This window comes from Colletotrichum truncatum, assembly GCF_014235925.2.
Source record: "Colletotrichum truncatum strain CMES1059 chromosome Unknown Contig_0010, whole genome shotgun sequence".
Taxonomy (NCBI): Eukaryota; Fungi; Ascomycota; class Sordariomycetes; order Glomerellales; family Glomerellaceae; genus Colletotrichum; species Colletotrichum truncatum.
Window position 1 is genome coordinate 2,139,505 of NW_027222407.1, and position 15,054 is coordinate 2,154,558.

At 50.0% G+C, this 15,054-nt stretch overlaps 6 protein-coding genes across 6 annotated transcripts; 2 read left to right on the forward strand and 4 right to left on the reverse strand.

The window, feature by feature from the left end:
* Positions 1-220: 220 nt before the first annotated feature.
* On the reverse strand, positions 221-850 carry CTRU02_214054 (uncharacterized protein; the record flags this gene model as incomplete). The annotated part of the gene is made up of 1 exon (XM_036724607.1): positions 221-850. The coding sequence occupies one exon, from the start codon at positions 848-850 to the stop codon at positions 221-223; it is 630 nt and encodes a 209-aa protein (XP_036583726.1).
* Positions 851-2,672: 1,822 nt separating this feature from the next.
* CTRU02_214055 (C6 transcription factor) lies at positions 2,673-4,231 on the reverse strand (the record flags this gene model as incomplete). The annotated part of the gene is made up of 2 exons (XM_036724609.2): positions 2,673-3,552; positions 3,612-4,231. 2 exons carry the CDS (start codon positions 4,229-4,231, stop codon positions 2,673-2,675), a joined length of 1,500 nt encoding a protein of 499 aa, XP_036583728.2.
* A 1,355-nt stretch (positions 4,232-5,586) lies between these two features.
* On the forward strand, positions 5,587-7,525 carry CTRU02_214056 (glycosyl hydrolases family 32 superfamily; the record flags this gene model as incomplete). The annotated part of the gene is made up of 2 exons (XM_036724610.1): positions 5,587-7,111; positions 7,161-7,525. 2 exons carry the CDS (start codon positions 5,587-5,589, stop codon positions 7,523-7,525), a joined length of 1,890 nt encoding a protein of 629 aa, XP_036583729.1.
* Positions 7,526-8,639: 1,114 nt separating this feature from the next.
* CTRU02_214057 (thioesterase family protein) lies at positions 8,640-9,140 on the forward strand (the record flags this gene model as incomplete). The annotated part of the gene is made up of 1 exon (XM_036724611.1): positions 8,640-9,140. One exon carries the CDS (start codon positions 8,640-8,642, stop codon positions 9,138-9,140), a length of 501 nt encoding a protein of 166 aa, XP_036583730.1.
* A 127-nt stretch (positions 9,141-9,267) lies between these two features.
* Positions 9,268-10,495, reverse strand: CTRU02_214058 (uncharacterized protein; the record flags this gene model as incomplete). The annotated part of the gene is made up of 2 exons (XM_070206172.1): positions 9,268-9,907; positions 9,978-10,495. The coding sequence occupies 2 exons, from the start codon at positions 10,493-10,495 to the stop codon at positions 9,268-9,270; spliced, it is 1,158 nt and encodes a 385-aa protein (XP_070060204.1).
* An 828-nt stretch (positions 10,496-11,323) lies between these two features.
* Positions 11,324-14,940, reverse strand: CTRU02_214059 (kinesin light chain; the record flags this gene model as incomplete). Its single annotated transcript, XM_036724613.1, has 3 exons — positions 11,324-13,607; positions 13,658-13,805; positions 13,851-14,940. 3 exons carry the CDS (start codon positions 14,938-14,940, stop codon positions 11,324-11,326), a joined length of 3,522 nt encoding a protein of 1,173 aa, XP_036583732.1.
* Between the last annotated feature and the right edge of the window lie 114 nt (positions 14,941-15,054).

Consider the following 15,054-nt stretch of genomic DNA (forward strand, 5'->3'; position numbering starts at 1 on the left):
CAGTACAAGAAAGCCTTGTTTCGTTTGAATTTTTCCTAAAAAAAAAAAAAGTGTAAAGGAAAGAATCAAATACAAGCTGGATTCGTTAAATGTTTTGTCTCGTCGGCTTCCCAGATTGATGCTGGAAACTAGTATTACAAGGTTCGTGAAGAATAAGGTGTAGAGGTATGAGAGGATGTAGACTATTCCTCTGATTATCTTATTCTACCGGTATCTTGTCTTAATAGCCCTGAGCAACTAGATGCCTAGGTAAAAACCTGTAGTATCGTCCAGTCCAAGCAGCATTAGGATCGCCCAGCTCATCATACAGTTCAGTCCCGATGGCGTGATGCCAGACCTTGAGATGCTCGCGGCCCTCCTCATCGGTGTCCTCCGGAAAGCCGCGAACAAGGCTTGCGAATGAGGCATGTAGGCCGACATCGTCGACCTTGATGAAGAACTCGTGCCTCGCACCGCGCGGCACGTAGACACTTTCATTCCCGTTGCCGCCGGGCGTCTCGAAAGGCACCATGTTTTCTTCTTGGACCCAAGCCCGGAAGCGGTGCTGCAGGTCTCCGACAGAGACACCTTCAAGGACGGGGTCATCGACAAAAATCATGTCCATATTGTCGAGGATTTCCGGGGCGTCGGACTCAAGAATGGATTTGCGCAGGTTGCCCAAGACCCGCTCTTTAAAAGCAGCCCAAGGCTTGGTCGAGGCGTCGTCATACGTGGTTCGGTAGATCACAAAGCCCCATTTCTTGTATTCGCAGTCTCTGATGTTGGTCTCGGGAGAGGGCTCGGAGTAGTCATCCTCTTCTTCTGATGGCTCCGAAGCCGAGGGCGAAACCGATCGCCTCGGCGTAGACATAAAGGGCTGTTTATATGGTACGCCAGTTGAGGATGAGATCCAAATTTGTGATTGTCTTGATAACAGGCGAGTGGTAAAGATGAGTCCCGGTAAAGCGTGATGAGCACGATGACCGATGTTGACGGCGATGACAGGTGTCGGACAGGAGTAGTTTTTATGGCGAAGAACAAATCTGGGTGAGAGCATCCCTGACCAGACTGCGGACAAAGTGGCATTTGTGAGGAGCGGATAGAGGAGGCCGAAGAGGATCATGCAATCTTCACCCCTGAAGGAGCTTAAGGCCCGAGAAGGTTGAGTATATCACGTAAGCGAGAAGGAACAGGGACGGACTGGATCCACCACCCTGCTCCGGGGGCTGAAAACCTCGGCAAACGAGAACAGTGACATCGGGGTTCTTGGCTTAATTTTGATTCCGATTAGTGCCAAATCGGGGCCTTGCCGGGCCGTGTGGGGCCGTTGAGGCAGCAAACGTAGATTGTCACCCATTTTGATTCAGGCTGGGCCTGAGCAAAGATTCTTAGTTGGCGTATGTTGATAGTGACGAGGAGATTTTGTTTATGCAAATTGCAATATGACCATGTTCCTGCCGACGCCGAGGCAGAGAGGCCAATCTTGGTCCATCTTGGGAGAGACCTCGCTGTGATGGTGAATGGAGAGACAGGCGATTTAAGCGACAACGGACACTGACGCGCCTGTCGAGACTGTCTGGTCTGGTTTGGTCTCGTTCGGCTAGTTTCATCCTACTCATGTCTGTCGTTCTTCTCGCCATCTCGCCCTTAACCCTGATCCTGAGGGACCCAATGGACTAACACCTCTTCCATCCTCGCTTACACCAACAGGGAACATGGTCTCCCATCTTCTATGCGTTAGTCCTCCCGGTCAAGGCCTCGAGGCCGTCACTATCATCACCACGGCGGCACCCACCGCACCCCAGCCCCCGCCGTAGGTATCGTCAGCTGGAACTCGTGGATTGCCAGCGAAGCCGACTGTGATGCCGGCTCCTACGCCGGTCTCGGAGACGCCGAAGAGCACTCCGTCTGCACCAAAACATCGGATGGTCCAGGTCTAATCACTCCCCCTGGCCCGCAGCAGCCGGAAATCATCACGGGCTGTCGTTTGTTTTACATCGCCTTCAGTGGAGACGGCTGCCGAGCCATCATCAACGAATACGGCATCTCATTCGATGACCTGTACGCCTGGAATCTGCTCTGATCTCTGGAGTTTTCTAGTATTCCTTTCTAAATGCAAGCAAATTCCATAGGCCGAAACAAGAAGAATCGTTATTTTAAGAATAACCATAGGAGGATGTTGGGGCTACTTAGGCAGCTCATAGTTAAATGCCTAGCAAAAAAAGGAAAGAGTTTACGTCACATAGGCACAGCTGTTGGTAGATTAGGCTGTCAAGAGCTACTTACATCTATAGTGCATTTTATAACATTTTGTCAACAACTAATCAACTATTACTAGTTGCTGTCTGCACGGTGACATAAATAGTTTGCGTGTGTCATGGATACCCTCTTCTCAGCAACGGAGAATTAATCGGGAAATGTCCAAATCGGGACAAGCGCCAGTTGGTTTGAAGATGAAATATTCGGGTAAATTCTAGTATTAAGACAGACAGATGCGGGCCTTTGGTCGGTCAAATACTTGGTTCTCAAACCTGCCTTTGCTCACCTTGGCCACAGCGAAGATGCAGAGTATTGTGACATTGTTTCTTTACCCAGTCTACCGGCTTCACTTCATTTTCACAGTCGAAAGACTACCAATCCTCTACTACTACTCATTTGTACTTCCAAGTGACATGTGGTATCTGCGCCTTTTTCTAAGGTGGGAGTGGTCCCATCGTTCCAGGGTTATCGAGGTTGGCCATCAACCCCATGAAAGGCTTAAGGAAAGGATGCTTTCCTTTCCTAAACAATGAAAATAACGCCAAGAACCTATTCAGTACTTCTTCCACCTGTGTTGGCTTGGTAGCCGTCCAGTCTAGTTCAGCCCCGTTGAGCTGATTAGTCCAGTTTGACCCCCCAACCAGTGATACTGGGCATACAGTCCCGTTGGTGGAAGCAACATTAGATTCAGACTCCAGATCATGAACATCAAAAAACCTGCCAGAATCTTTGAATTCCTCCTCACGGAGCGGAAAGCTCTGGGCAACTTGCACGCAGTTGCTGGCAATGTCGTAGAGCTTCTCCACGAGGCCGACTCCATGCGTTTCCAAGCTACGAATGTCAAATTTTGCGCAAGCCTTGATTGTGTCTGCTGCAATCTCCACGGCGTATTCCGGTCGCAGCTCAGAAGTAGAAGCAGAAGGGCTGATGAACCCGTGGCGGGAAGCAAGGCCCCAAAGGAGGTTGCGCACCCAGTGCCGAGTGAGAAGAATGTCGGCGTGCTGGGCAGCTCCCTGCGATGTTCCAGAGCTCAAGTTGGGGGGTTTCTTGTAACGTATAAGAAGTGACACTACTTCTTCTGCAGTGATATGTCTCGCATTCCTGTCCGATCGACATAACCCCTTCCAACATCGCACGACAGTTTCGTCGACGAAGCCAACTTGGTCAATCATGCGCTGGAGTCCATCGACAGCTTTGTCTTCTGTCGCTTCACTAATTGAGGATGCGCGCTCAATAAGCTTGGAGAAAGCCATAATATCCAAGCCCATCAGTCGCGGCATCAAAAGTGTAGAACCGTGCTGTATAGTATATATCCTATACGTTTCATTAGAGACCAGATACCGGGTAAAAATGGAACTTTTTTGGAGAATTACCTTTCGACGAGCGCCAAAGCCGTCACGGTTCGTACTCTGCGGTCCTTCTCGTCAGGACTAAGACCTTCATAACTTGAAGGATCGTGCATCCTCAGGATCTCGGCCAAGGACATTGCCTCTCGGAACCGAAGCTGCGCGGCATTATGATTTCCCCGACAAAACTGACAACCAAATAGGAAGAAGCTGGTTATGACAGTCTCGACAGTGGGATCTTGACCAAAGTCCGCGCCGCCATGCAGGTCAGCCACAAATGATAAAACTGACTCGGCCAGTCGTAGGCGGTCTGGCAATAAAGGCCTATCCTGGCTATGAATGGCTTGAAAAAGGGTATACGCGCAAATGCTGTGAACCAGAGCTTTAAACTGCCGGTCGTTTTCGTGGCGATTCCGTTTGATGTTGTCCAGAATGAAAGATCTCTTGAAGAATGGCATAGATAGGTAAAGGCGAGAGAGGAATACTTCGATGAGTTGGTTTATCATTATAGGAGTTAGTGGGGACCGTTGGCCAACGGTGAGAGCTCGATATGACATGTTTGACAGGGATGACCACGAGCTGCCGTGAAAACCCTGGGCTTTTGGAGATCCAGGCATTTTGAACGATTGAAATGAAGAATTTGGCATGAAGGAATCCAGGACCGACAAGCCGGCTACATCCGTCCCTGGTAGACCCTGGAAATGCGGTGCTAGCCATGTCGATATGTCCGTTACTGGTTTTGAGATTAACGGAGTAGAGGAATCCGAAACAACGACTCCGTTTGGCGCTGGAAAGCTTGATTCACGAGAGTGTTCATCGAAAGTTTCTCCAAACCAGTCTGTATTTCCAAAAATCTGTGGCTCTGCAGCCGGGGATGGATCTGGCCCTGCAGAATTCGAGACCGACACTAGCTGGCTGCCGGGCACAACCTCGCTGGTAACGGAGTAATCGGTCGAGCCTTTGCTGGTATGGATATCCGGTAGCCGCCGGGCCACTTTCTTCTTCACACGTTTTGGTATCGATCGTGAAGCTTCATGTCCATTGGCAGTACCAGCAACTGTGGAGCTAGACCTGTATTGCGGCTGTCGCTGGTACGCGCAGGTCAGGCCTGTGTCAAGGCATTTCTTACATGGTAAGGTCCTCTCACACTGTATACAAGCTGTTGTAAGCTCCAAGTATCAATCTACGAGTGACCTAAGCCGGATAATCGGCTGGGCTGTTCTCACCTTCACTTTGCGGGCATGACAATGGTCGCAAGCCCGTGATTGAAGGACGCGCGACAGAGTCTGATCCAGTACAATCTGACATGATTCGCTCATTACGGAGCAAGATAGCCGTAGCACGTGGGCTTGTGGTGCCGGACGGCTCAATTTCTTTGTCGATGGGTTCTGGAAGCTGTGCGAGGCAGAATTTGAGGCAAAGTTCATTCGTCTCCGCAGCGAGGGCCGACGGACGTTTCCGTAGTGAAACGCTTGAGCGCCTCGATTATGCAATCAGATGCCACGCACGGTGTTTAGTGTGTATTTCACTATCAACGTGAACCTCGAACCCATCTCTTGACAAAGTATAAACTTGTTCCTATAGTCGATATGTCGCAAGACGAGAACTGGTTCGTGGGTGAACACTCCACATTCAGAATTGACCCGCTGGGATGCTAATTCACCCGCAAATGTGACGCTAACATGGGCATCACAAGCTTAATGGCGGATCATCCGCACATCGGGCTTCAATGAACCAAACAAAACGATTGTAAAGCTCGCTAGAATTAATTATACTTGTTCCTTGCCTAATGATCTCCGCCACTTCCTGGCCAATGGGTGGCCGGCCGATCATGGTCGAATACTCGGCAACTGTCCCAAAACGGAAATTCAGCGAGGATAAGCCCGACGTCCTCAAACCGCTATAATGGGGAATCCTCAAAGCAACTCGCTAACTCATGGGCGAGATCGAGAATGATCCGACTTCTCTAACATCTTTCTTCAATTTCACTGATTTCCTCACGATGGATGCCGCAAACCACATCGAGAGTTTTGAACAAGCGAGCAGTCCTGTTTCTACTCAACCTACCGAGTCGTCGGGGACCTCAACATCAGGGGAAGTGTCTCGTGTACAGTCTTGTTCCACCTCTGTTACGGATCCTGACGACAGTCGCATTTGTGGTAAAGACGACGCTTTCGGTAAATGGCGCCCGATCGTACATTTGATTGCACCTCAGGGCTGGCTGAATGACCCCTGCGCACCTGGATATGATCACATCAATGATTGCTACCATGTTGGCTTTCAGTGGAATCCGGATAGTCCAGAATGGGGAAACATATCTTGGGGAGCTGCCACCTCTAATGACCTGGTATCCTGGAGCGTTTCCCGCGATCCTTCCATCATTCCTACCAAAGACGATGATCCAGGTGGTGTTTTCACAGGTTGTCTATCGCCCGTCGAACTTTACCCTGGCGAGTTGACGGCGTTCTACACTTCGGCCAGAATCCTACCCATACACCATACACTTCCATACAACTACGGATCAGAAGGGTTGAGTATAGCAACTTCGAAGAATGGCGGGCGGACGTGGGATCGCCATGAAGGAAACACGGTTCTACCAGGTCCACCACCAGATATGAAAGTAACAGGATGGAGAGACCCTTTTGTCTCGGCCTGGCCTTCCCTGGCCAAAGTTATGGGCGATTCAGAAAACACACTATACGGCATAGTTTCCGGTGGACTCCTTGGTCAAGGGCCAACACCATTCATTTATCGCTTGAACAGTAACGACATCACTGAGTGGTCTTTCCTGTCATCCTTAATATCCATGCCCCGAAACTTCTCTCCATCATCGTTGTGGCCGATCGATAACGGGGTTAACTGGGAGGTAACCAATTTCCTTAGTCTTCAAGATCCGGATGATTCAAGAACACACGACTTTCTTATCATGGGAGTTGAAGGGCGGGTGCCTCAAGAGAGCGATAAGGGCCGCTCGCAGTTCAGTGTTGACCATGGCCAACTCTGGATGTGCGGCAAACTCGAAGCACGCGATGGTCGACCGACGATGGAATACCTCTACGGTGGGTATCTCGATCATGGCAGCTTCTACGCCGGCAATTCCTTTTGGGATCCAAAGACCAAAAAGCGCATCATAATCGGATGGGTCATCGAGGAAGATCTCCCCAGTGAATTGCGGAGGCGGCAAGGTTGGAGTGGGCTACTCTCGCTGCCGCGTGTTGTGAAACTGCAAAGACTGAGGGGGGTGGTACAGTCTCTTTTAACTCCCCTACATGATATTCCTTCGATCAGTCTTGTCCAGGATGGGGTATACGGAAGCGACAACGAGCCAACATTCGAGGTCACAACCCTCTGCGCCGTTCCTGACCGTCGATTGAGAAGTCTGAGGGGTAGCATGCATTCAGTCGAACCAACAGGGCCACAAGCCAAATGTTTCTTTCCACAAGGATGCCCAGCTCTAGAGATGATGGCAACTTTCGACGTCGGACCCTTGGTGCACTCAGTTGGGGTGCAACTCTTGTTTGCAGGTGGTAAGTTCATCTAACCAATGTTGCGAGGCCTTTGCTAACAGTAGTATAGACAACGAACCCAAAGGAGTAGTAATGTTTGACGCCTCGTCCGAGAGGCTCACTGTACAGCGTCACGAATCAACGACAGAGCCAGGGGTTATTGTGACGGAAGAGAAGGCGCCACACACCCTTTTTACATCGGTCGATGATTCCGGTGAAGAAAAGATGACCAGGGAACCTCTGAGCCTACATATGTTCTTTGATGTCAGCGTCTTAGAAGTGTTTGCTAATGACCGCACGGCATTGACAACGCGACTGTATGCAGATGTTGCGAAAGTGGTGGCAGTTGAGCCATTTGTAATTGGCAGCGATGGCACGACACGAGTCGGCCTGGATGCTCTGCGAAGCCTTACGTGTTGGGAGCTGAGAAACTAGGTGTGAATTATATGGTCATTGGTGCTAGCGTTCTTTGGCGAGAGACATTTATTTAGACTAGATGGGTTGATTCTAGAGACGGAAATGTTATATTGCGTCTCACAAGACTTTGAAGAGTGGCAGGAGACAAGAGAGTATTATAGGGCAGCGCATGTAGATGTCCACCATTATATTAAAGGGCAGGTTTCGGACCTGATTGAAAGTTCATGTGTAGCTGCCTGTATTTCCAAATTAATTAGTCCTTCCAACGAAACGCGACTAATAATATGAGAAACCCAACATAAGACCAAACAGCGCAAAGAGTCCTCTGATTATGCTGCTCGTGGGACTTCATCGCTTGTTCCGAAAAGTGGGGCTATCCTAGCACAAACATCGAAAGTTGGTAAAGCTGAGGAGATTATTACCTACCTAGATGTTAAGACATAAGAGCGTTTGCTGTTTTCAGGGCTAGTGAGCTAATTTCTATAATTCGAAAACAGTTCTTCGGACGACTGTTCATGTACTAGCCTACTGCTATGCTTTGGTCTATTCAGTTGTCAGAATTTGGTGACAGCAGTTACATTTTCCCTAACAAGCACGTACTTTGTAAGAGATTCGAGAACATATAACTCGAAATTAAGTCTTTAATTGCTCTCTGTAACTTGATGTTTTATGGCGACGATGCTTTTATCTCATTCCCGTATTTCCATTTATACGAATTGATTCTTGTGAAACAGGTAGGCAGAAATGTGTGATCCTGATTGAATGAACATCACCGAAACATTGTCAAGACACGTCCTTCTTATTGAAAAGGCACTACTCTGTTCCTCTTGAACGAAGAACATAAAACTAAAAACGAAATAGATATAACCATACGTTCATATATAGCAAGCGCGAATAACAGACACCCACCCCAGCATCAACAGGCCGACTTCGGGCGGACTCCGCCCGCTAAAACTCGGGCCGCACGTGACCCACCCAAAGCTGTCTCACTCAACAACCACACCTTCACAGCAAACCAGACATTGTCACGACGTATCTTTTTCAGCTTGACATTCTCACTTCCAGCCCACCCAATCAACATACCAAAAGAGAAAACGCCTTGCGGTCTGCCTCAGCTTGGATTCCAGCCATCATGGCTTCCACACCATCTCAACCCCCTCCCACCACCGCCCTTCCGGCGCAATCTGACCCCGCCGCCTTCGCACACATCCAGAATTACATCGACACCCGCTGCAACGCCTCCCCCATCTACGCCTTTCTCTTCAACCCCGGTCTTACACTCACTCATGTCTCAAAGGGCCTGGTTGTCGCCCGTCTGCCTCTGTCCGCGAACCACCTCAACTCTTCCGGAAGCATCCACGGCAGCGTGTCCGCTACCATCGTGGACTGGGCTGGCGGCCTGGCCATTGCCGCCTGGGACCTGCGAGAGGCTACTGGCGTGAGCGTCGACATCAACATCAGCTACCTCTCCGGTGCCAAGTTGGGCGATGAGATCGAGATTGAGGGCAGAGTCGAGAAGGTCGGCGGCAGCTTGGCGTTCACTCACGTCAACATTTACAAGGTCGCCGCTGATGGGTCAAGGGGAGCGACAGTGGCGAATGGAAGACACACCAAGTTTGTGAGGAGCAGGTAAATCTCACAATATTCACTAGAGATGGGGCTATAGACAAGATTGTTACACTGCAACCTAGAATCTGCTCAGCATCTCATGTAGAGCTGAGCTTAATACGTCATACATCAAATAAACAAAAATTCACCGCTCAAAATCCCCCGTAAGCCTTTCCCCAGCTGTGCAAGAACCCGTCAGTCCAACCAATAATCGAGCCTCTCACCCCCGCCGAGATTAGCGTGCCTCGACAGACGGTTGCCGAGTGAATGCTCGATTCGTACTTGAAAACCCATACCACACGATTAACGCTGCTGGGAAGCTGGGAGCTGCTGACCACGCCCACAATCAGGATGCACAGCAGAATAGCGTTCCCAGCGAACATAGTAAACCACGGCCTCTTCATTCTCGCCCTCCACCACCGCGTATTATTGCCTACCATGACTAGGATCGCAGCATCAAAGAGCTGGAAAATGAGGCTCAGGGACAGCACGGCAACAGTGGCATTTAGCCAGCGATATTGTTCATCCGCAGGCAGAAATATGCAGCCGATTCCCTGGCTGGCGCTTTTATCGACAAAGTAAGGGTCCGCGTCGCAGCTGACAAGGACAGATTCGGCAGTCTGGAACATTGGCGAACACCATGTGGCCTTGAGTCCCGCGGTGTCGCGCCCCTTTCCAGCTAGAGCAAGGCCGATGAGCTGGAGGATCAGTAGAGTCAGGAGGAGTGTGAGCGCGAGGATCGTCAGCCAGGCCTGGCCGATAAGGCCACGGTCTGCCGGGACTGGTTGTGGTCTGAGGGAGACAACTTGTACCGGTGATGCTGTGGACGTCAGAACTTATTCACTCACTACCAATAATCTACTTACTCTTTGACCTCTCACTCATTTGCCCCCTTCGGCTCGGCAATGGCATGTCTCCTGTCTGGTGGCGGATGAAAGGGCGACTAATCGACTCCCTCAGCGCACTCCAGAGAAGAGCAACGCCATTCTCCTCGACAACGAGGAACACGAGCTGCATCATGGCCCCAATGTCCAGCACAATTGCCAGCGGCATCCAGACCATAATCTGGTCGGGGACAAGGTGGGTGGTGTACGCCTGGATTGTGAAATAGACGCTGAAGAATGCCAAGATGATCGAGAGCGTCTGTACCTTCTCCCACCTCGTCACTCGCAACACAGTCACTGGCAAGTGTATGAGGATCCATGCCATGGTATATGGCCAAGGGAGGAGGCAGCCACCAGGGTCCGGCCTCAGATATGTCGGCGCGCCACAGGGCGCCATATTGCGACGAGAAGCATCGAAATCACTGAGAAGGAGCGTGCTGTTGCCGGTGCTGTTGAAGCCGACAACCGTCGTCGGCGAGAGAGTGCAGACGTCCATGGCTGCAACTTCATGACAATGAAGCAGATGCCCAGCAAAAATCACCTAGATGAGAGGTATGAAAAGTCAGGGCATCCATCTTTTTAAAGTGTCTTGGACACTTTCCACTCCCTTGGTTCAATTGCCAAGAGTTCAACTCAGATACCTAAAAAATGCACTTCTACTACATTCTTGTTTACGTACAAGAATGTCGTTGGCCAGACTCCTGCAGCCTCACAATAGACCGACTCCCTTTTGGTATACCGCTCGCCTCCAGGAGCTTGGCAGACGCCACCGCCAGTTCTAGGCTTGGTAGATTAACCAATTGCCGGACTGCCCACTGCCGCTTGCCGGAAGTTGAGCAGCTCAACAGTGATTGCTGAAATGGGAAAACGCCGAGGCATACATGATACGACGTCTCTTTTCCTACGTTATCCAGGCTTTAATACAAAAACGTTCAAGCCATCCAAATACCAAACCTTTATTCTTTTCTAGCAGAAGACGAATCAAGTGTCGCTGAATTTCGAATCAACATGTTTAGAAACATTTGGATAGATCTGCGGCTTGTACAACTTGGCATAGTGCCAGGTTAGCTGAGGATAAGTCCCTACAGAGCTACAATTGGTTGCTAACCATAGGTAAACTTTTAATCGGTTCAGGAGGCTATCTCAACCAAGAGATGCCTCGCATCTTTGTGTGCCCTTGCCCTTCGTTTCGGTCATCTATTCTTCCGCCTTACAGTATTTCTAGTGAGGCTGACAGATCTTCTTATACAACTGGATCGAGTGGCCCAGTACTCATTGATGTGCAACTAGAATCATTACAGTTCGTCGGTGTTCTAGCTAGGCTCTATCGTGGAAATATGTCGTGCTTAAATCTGACTCGCCTATTCCGCATCGGAACTTTGAACATGAGTCGTTTCTTCCCGACAGCCATTTTATAAACTTGTATCAGGTCTTTTTCCCACTTTTTGAGATTCGAGAGCGAGGAAATGGTGTCGGGATGATCAACTCCAAGGCCGCGTTGCCGAATCCCAAGGCATTCGCGCATTAACTGGATTGCGTCGACCTGCCGGCCCTGGCTTTTCCATGTATGGGCTAGGTTAGCCATGCTAATAAGCGTATCGGGATGTTCATCCCCAAGCACCCTTCTCTCCGTCTCTAATACCTGTACTTCTAGCTCTTCCGCCTCATCCCACCGCCCTTGGTCCCAGTATGTAGACGCTAGGTTACCTATGCTCCTAAGCGTATCGGGATGTTCATCCCCAAACACCCTTCTCTTCGTCTCTAATACCTGTACTTCTAGCTCTTCTGCCTCCTTCCACCGCCCTTGGTTCCAGTATGTAGATGCTAGGTTACCTATGCTAAAAAGCGTATCGGGATGTTCATCCCCAAGCACCCTTCTTCTTGTCTCTAATACCTGTACTTCTAGCTCTTCTGCCTCCTTCCACCGCCCTTGGTTCCAGTATGTAGACGCTAGGTTACTTATGCTAACAAGCGTATTGGGATGTTCATCCCCAAGCACCCTTCTCTTCGTCTCTAATACCTGCACGTGTAGCTCTTCCGCCTCCTTCCACCGCCCTTGGTCCTGGTATGTAGACACTAGGTTACTTATGCTAACAAGCGTATTGGGATGTTCATCCCCAAGCACCCTTCTTCTCGTCTCTAATACCTGTACTTCTAGCTCTTCTGCCTCCTTCCACCGCCCTTGGTCCCAGTATGTAGACGCTAGGTTAGCTATGCTCCTAAGCGTATTGGGATGTTCATCCCCAAGCACCCTTCTCTTCGTCTCTAATACCTGCACGTCTAGCTCTTCTGCCTCCTTCCACCGCCCTTGGTCCCGGTATGTAGTTGCCAGTTCAGTCATGCCAGCTACTGTATGGAGATGTTGGTCACCGAGGATCTCGCCCCATAATCCCGTAGATTGAGTAGCACTCAGTTCTGCCTGTTTCCACTGGCCACGATATCGAAAATAGGCCCCTACATTGTGTAAAAGCAAGGCTTTCGCAAGTCGCTCATCACGAGAATCGGTCCCCTTGTTTTGAAGCACAGCATTAGCATGGGGAAGGTATTCCTGGCAAACCTGTCGATTCTCGTGTTTCCCAAACGGATATAAGTTGGAGACTATGTCAAGCGCTTGTTCCGCATAGCTGGCCAATCTCTTTTGGGTCTCTAACCATTTTCGTGTCACCAGCTGTACTAGCCGATGCATAGTGATTGCGTTGTCCTTCGCCTGCGATACGAATGAGAAAGCCTTGAGTACGCCAACGGCCTTGGTGACCTTGCTCGTGCTCATCTGTTGTTCGTCCGTATCTCTTTGGTTGCAGAAGTGAACTATGAACTCTTCAGGAATGCCTTGACGGTCTAAGAGACTGGCGAAAGATAGAACGTCGCTGGCAAGAGCTTCTTGTTGCTGTATCTGATTGAAAGAGACTATCCACGTAGATGTGAGTGCGTGCGGTGTCTCAGAGTCTCTGCCAACTGCTTCAAAAGGCTCGCTCAATTGATTTACTAAGCTTTCGTCGCTTTCTTCCAAGAGCTGAAGGTATTGGGAGATTGAAATGGTGTTCTCTTGGATGAATGCGGCAGCTTGCGCAAGAGCTAGTGGAAGATGCTCAAGCCGCTTAGAGAGATCGGATGCCTCGTCGGTGTGAACCTCGTCGTCGAGCATTGTGTTTAGTAACTGATTTGTCTCGTTGTCACTCATTCCTTCGATTTTGAGGAGTGGGTTGCTTCGCGCAATTCTTAGCGCAGCTTGTTTGTTTCTTGTTGTGATGAGAATAGAACCATGAGCGCATTCAGGGATATATCGCCCTAGGCCACCTGGCTTTTCGGTTGTTGAATGTGTGTTGGTGCTACCGTCTGGTGACGAGGACGGGAAAAACAGTTGTGTATCGTCGGCGTTATCAATGACCATGAGCCACCGACCTCGGATTCCTTTTTCAAGCCAAGTCTTGACAAGCATGAGCACATCAGCTTCAGAATTGTCACGTCCAGGGATATTACACTCTTGAGCAATAGCGATGTACCCTTGACGAAATCGATCTGCGTTGCTCGCATGGACCCAAAAAACGGAAACATCGGGGTGGTCGCGTTGCAGCCAAAGCGCATAAGCGAGGGCGATCTGCGTTTTCCTGCACAATGTTAGATGCTATAGAGACTCCGAAGAGGTAGCCTATCGTACCCGATACCCCCAAGCCCATAGAGCGCTACCCTTGACCTCGGTTTTGGAGATTGGTCGAATTGCTGTTCGTGCCCAAAAAGCCGTTTGATCTGATCGAGAGTTTGTGATCGCCCAATAAAGTCTGGGTTCTCGATGTACGGAACAAGGACTTACATGCGTTAGTAAAAACCAGGTATATGTGTGAGCTACTTACACCATGTCTGTGAAGTTGACAGACTATCCATATGTGAATATCGCTCGAGAAGTGCCTTTGTCGTTGAAGCCGCGGTTGCTGCAGCAAAATGCTGCCACTTTTTGTTTTTATGACTGTCTGCATAGTCACAAACTGCCTTGACGATGATGCAGGGAATCTCGTCCCATACTCCGGCCCCTTCCATTTCAAAAGCAATAAGATCATGCTCTTCAGCAATCCTGTCACGATCTAGTCCAGACTTCATTACTGTGTCGCCTGACCCCATGCGTCCGACTAGTATCCTAACCTGTCGCGCTACCATGCTGTCGTCTGTCTGCCCTTGCAACTGTAATGTCTGCACGTCAGGGAGGCTTCTAACCACGAGACGAGAGTAGTCACACTGAAGTACGTCGCAAGACGTAGTAAGAGCTTTTTCACAGGCTTTCGATTCACTGCATTCACAGCTGTGACCATCACGGTGTCTGTGAAGGTATTCCGGCTCGAAAAGGCGATCTTCTGTTGCGATGGGGCGTTTATAAAGGCTCTGATGTCCTTCGTCAACTGCCCTTTGCCGGATCTGCTCCATGACCTGGCTGGCTCGGCGCTGCAGACTGCTGCGACCATGAAGCGTTTCCAAGGCCGCAACAAGGGAACGAATTTCCTTATTAGGCCTTCCTAGTCTGTCTTCAACTGTATCTTTCGAATTGAATTGGTTTGGATACTTTCGGCCCAGGTCGTATTGCATAATGCTCTTGCTGATAACCACATCCCCTAGGTAGACTTCGTTGTTCGTCCCGACTCCAGGCACTCCGCCGCAAATGCCAGCCAAGATGGCGAGCTTGATCCCAGGGTAAGTCGATCGAAGACTGGCTGCAGCGCCGGCTGCGTTAGTTTTCCCCATGCCAGGGAGGAGAAGCAGGACGACGTTATGTGGTCCTACGCGGCCGGTGCTGTACGTGTTGTAGTCTCCTGATGCATTTGATAGCTGTTCTTTATCTTCCTCCCATATCTCATCGCAGGCGAAAACAACGGCATCGTATTCGAGGGGTAGAGCGCAAATGACGGCGATTTGGAAGTCCTCGTGGCGGCGACGTCGAGCCTGACTAGCCATGGTGAATCGTCTTCGATTGGAGAAGATTTGGGTTTTGGATCAACTGCCTATTGATGATGTTTCCGGCGGAGATAGATGGGAGATGGATGATTGTTGGTAGTGACGATAGCATTG